Raw genomic sequence first — 3,115 nt, 5'->3', positions numbered from 1 at the left:
TCTCTTTAGAAGCTTAGCTCTGCTGGCATTTGAGATTGCAGCTCCTCATGTAGAGAAACACAACTCAAAAGTACAGACTATTGGAATCAGTTGATGTAGATTGTAGAGCAACTTCTAAATTTTTTAGGTGGGAGTGATAAGATTACAGAGATAGGATGACTTGCTGAGACAGGTTCCAGGATGCAGAGCCTGTTAATGGCAGAGGAAGCTAGAACCTGAGTCTCCTGGCCCCCAGTAATGCCCTCTCTTCCTGACACCAAGCTATCAATGTCCTCCTTAGAATACTGAGTTCTCCTGGTGGCTTGCTCCTTCACATTTCTAATTCATTGATCTGCTCTGTTTTGACTCACACTTCTGACACCAAATATGTGAGGCTTTTTTTTTTTTCTTCTCACACTAATCAATCCTCTAACACTCTGGGCACCCTGGGTATCCTACAATTTAATTCAGTTCTGACACCATCTACTTGGTATTAGCATTAGATCCCACAAGGGCTCAGTCCCACAAGACTGCCTCCACTTCAGATGCCAGTTGCAAGTGACTGGTCATCATCTGTACTTCTTACCTACCAGCTATATAAATATCAGGGTTTTTACAACCTTTTCCTCAGGTTTGATAATTTTCTAAAATGACACACAGAACTTAGGAAGGCATTTTACTAACTATTACTGGGTTATTATAAAGGATACAACACAGAAAGAGTGAAATGGAACAGATGCTAGGGCAAAAAATGGGGGAGGAGTGGTGTGTAGCTTCAGTGCCCTTTCCTAAGTAGGCATGATTGATTAAATCATTGGCCACTGATGATTAATTCAATTTCCAGCTCCTCTTTCTTCCCCAAGATTGTAAGGGGGAGAGGGGCTGAAAGGCCCAACCCCTCTAATTTATACCTAGGTCTGTCTGGTGACTAGCCCCCAGCCTGCAGATACTTAGGTGTCCTAAGCCAACAGGCATCTGATTAGCATTCAAAAGACACTCTTACACTCTGGAGGTTCCAAGGGTTTTAGGGAGCTGTGTTCCAGGAACCAGGGATAAAGACCAAATTTATGTATTTATTACATTGGGAGCTTGTTTTAAATGCAGAATATCAGGTTCTACCCCCAGACCTACTAAATCAAAATCCACATTTGAACAAAATCCCAGGAAATCCGTATTACATTGAAATTTGAACTGCACTGTCCAAATTCACAAACTGGCTGCACATTAGAATCATGAGCACTTTTTAAATGCTGATATCTAGCCCCATGCACAGAGTTGCTTGATTAATTGGTCTGAGGAGGAGCCATGGTATGGGTCTTATTTTTATCTTCCAGGTGATTTCATGTGCAGACAGGTTGAGAATCATTGCTCTAGTGTAGTTAACCTATAACTCACCCTGACACAACTTTTCAGGAACACATTTAGGCCAAAATCAATTTGCAAGCAAATATTCCAGTTCCTTTGCACCCAACTGAAATTCAGAGCCTACAAAGCATTGACAAGGGTGTCTGTCATTCTTTCTTTTCTTCCCTTATAGAATCATTACCTATCTTTACTGGCAGATCATAGAAGGAAGGAAGATTATGATCAGGCTGCTCCATGAACAGATCATTAATGTAAGTCTCATCGGACCCCTCCCACCTTCTTTTTAATACTTTATAATGGAAATTTCCAAACATGCAGTCGGCCCTCTGTATCCATGGGTTCCACATCCATGGATTCAACCAACCATGGATCGAAAATATTTTTAAAAAATTGCATCTCTACTGAACATTTGAAGACTTTTTTCTTGTCATTATTCTCTAAACAACACAGTATAGCATTATTTGTATGGTATTTACATTGTATTAGGTATTATAAGTAATCTATGGATAATTTAAAGTGTATGGGAGGATGCTCATAGGTTATTTGCAAGTACTTGGCCATTTTATATCAGGGACTTCAGAGATTTTGGTATCCATGGTAGGTTCTGGAACCAATCCTCCACAGATACTGAGGGATGACTGTACTCCAAAATAGAGTGGTGCAATGAAGCCCCACATCCCCCCCACCCAGCCCCAACAACTATCAACGTTTGTATACTCTTATTTCATCTACACTCTCTCTTCCCTGAAAATCTCTGGATTCTGTTAAAGCAAATCTTATGCTTTATAAATTTTTTATCTATTAAAACTTTTAAATGCATATCTATGACATAAGGACTTTTTAAAAACATAAGAACAATATCACCATTACACCTAAAAGAAAACTTACCAATAATTAATTACTATCATTTACTATCTGGTCAATGTTCAAATTTCCCCAAATGTCTTTTTATAGTAGAGTTGTTTAAATCAGGATCTGAAAAAAGGTCACATATTGCATTTGGTTAATATGCCTAATTTTCTTTTAATCTATAACTAATCACTACTCCCCACTTTCTCTTGCCTTTCTATTATTAAGAATACAGGTAGTCTTGTATTTCCCACATTCTACATATATCTGATTTGCAATCTTGGGGTGTTGTTTAGTATGGCTTTTCTCTATTTTTTCTTTTGTATTTTCTGTAAACTTGTGGTGAGATCTAGGGACCCAATTAGATCCAACATTTTAGGCAGAATACTTCATAGGTGATGCTATGCCCTTCTGTGACATCATCTGGAGACAGATGATGTCTGATTATCTCTCTGTGATGTTAAAGTGATCAGTGGCTCCAAGCTTTGTTCTCCTCATCTATCTGCCATAGAGCTCCCATTGGCCTTCCACCTAATGATTTTAGCAGCCTTCAATGAGTAACGTCTAGAAGATCCATTTATTTCATTACGGATTACAACATAGTGATACTCTAATTCTATAATTCTTCCTGCATTTATTAGCTGGAATTCTTTTTTTTTTTTCCTTTTTGTCTTTTTTCGTGACCGGTAACAGGATCGCAACACTCAGTGTCGTGCCCGTACCGCGACCGGCAACGGGATCGCAACCCTCAGTGTCGCGCCCTCACCGTGCTCAACCAGTGAGCGGACCAGTCTCTATATGGGATCCGAACCCTCGGCAGGAGCGCCGCCGCGCTCCCAAGCGCCGCACTCTACAGAGTGCACCACCGGGCCGGCCCTGGAATTTTATTTTTTTTTTTTTTTTTTTTTTTTTTTTTTTTTTT

The 3,115-nt window shown here is 39.6% G+C and overlaps 1 protein-coding gene across 2 annotated transcripts in view; it reads left to right on the top strand.

Moving 5' to 3' along the window:
* LOC103599884 (transmembrane channel-like protein 5) overlaps window positions 1–3,115 on the top strand; it is a 42,369-nt gene that overhangs the window by 32,153 nt on the left and 7,101 nt on the right. For both annotated transcript variants that reach the window (XM_008584069.1, XM_008584068.1), the window contains exon 15: window positions 1,517–1,595. In XM_008584069.1, coding sequence (XP_008582291.1) covers window positions 1,517–1,595 — 79 coding nt within the window. The remainder of the gene's footprint in view (window positions 1–1,516; window positions 1,596–3,115) is intronic.

This window comes from Galeopterus variegatus, unplaced genomic scaffold (assembly GCF_000696425.1).
Source record: "Galeopterus variegatus unplaced genomic scaffold, G_variegatus-3.0.2 Scaffold3138, whole genome shotgun sequence".
NCBI lineage: Eukaryota > Metazoa > Chordata > Mammalia > Dermoptera > Cynocephalidae > Galeopterus > Galeopterus variegatus.
The sequence above is the reverse complement of the archived record's forward strand: the minus strand, read 5'-3'. Positions and strand labels throughout refer to the sequence as shown.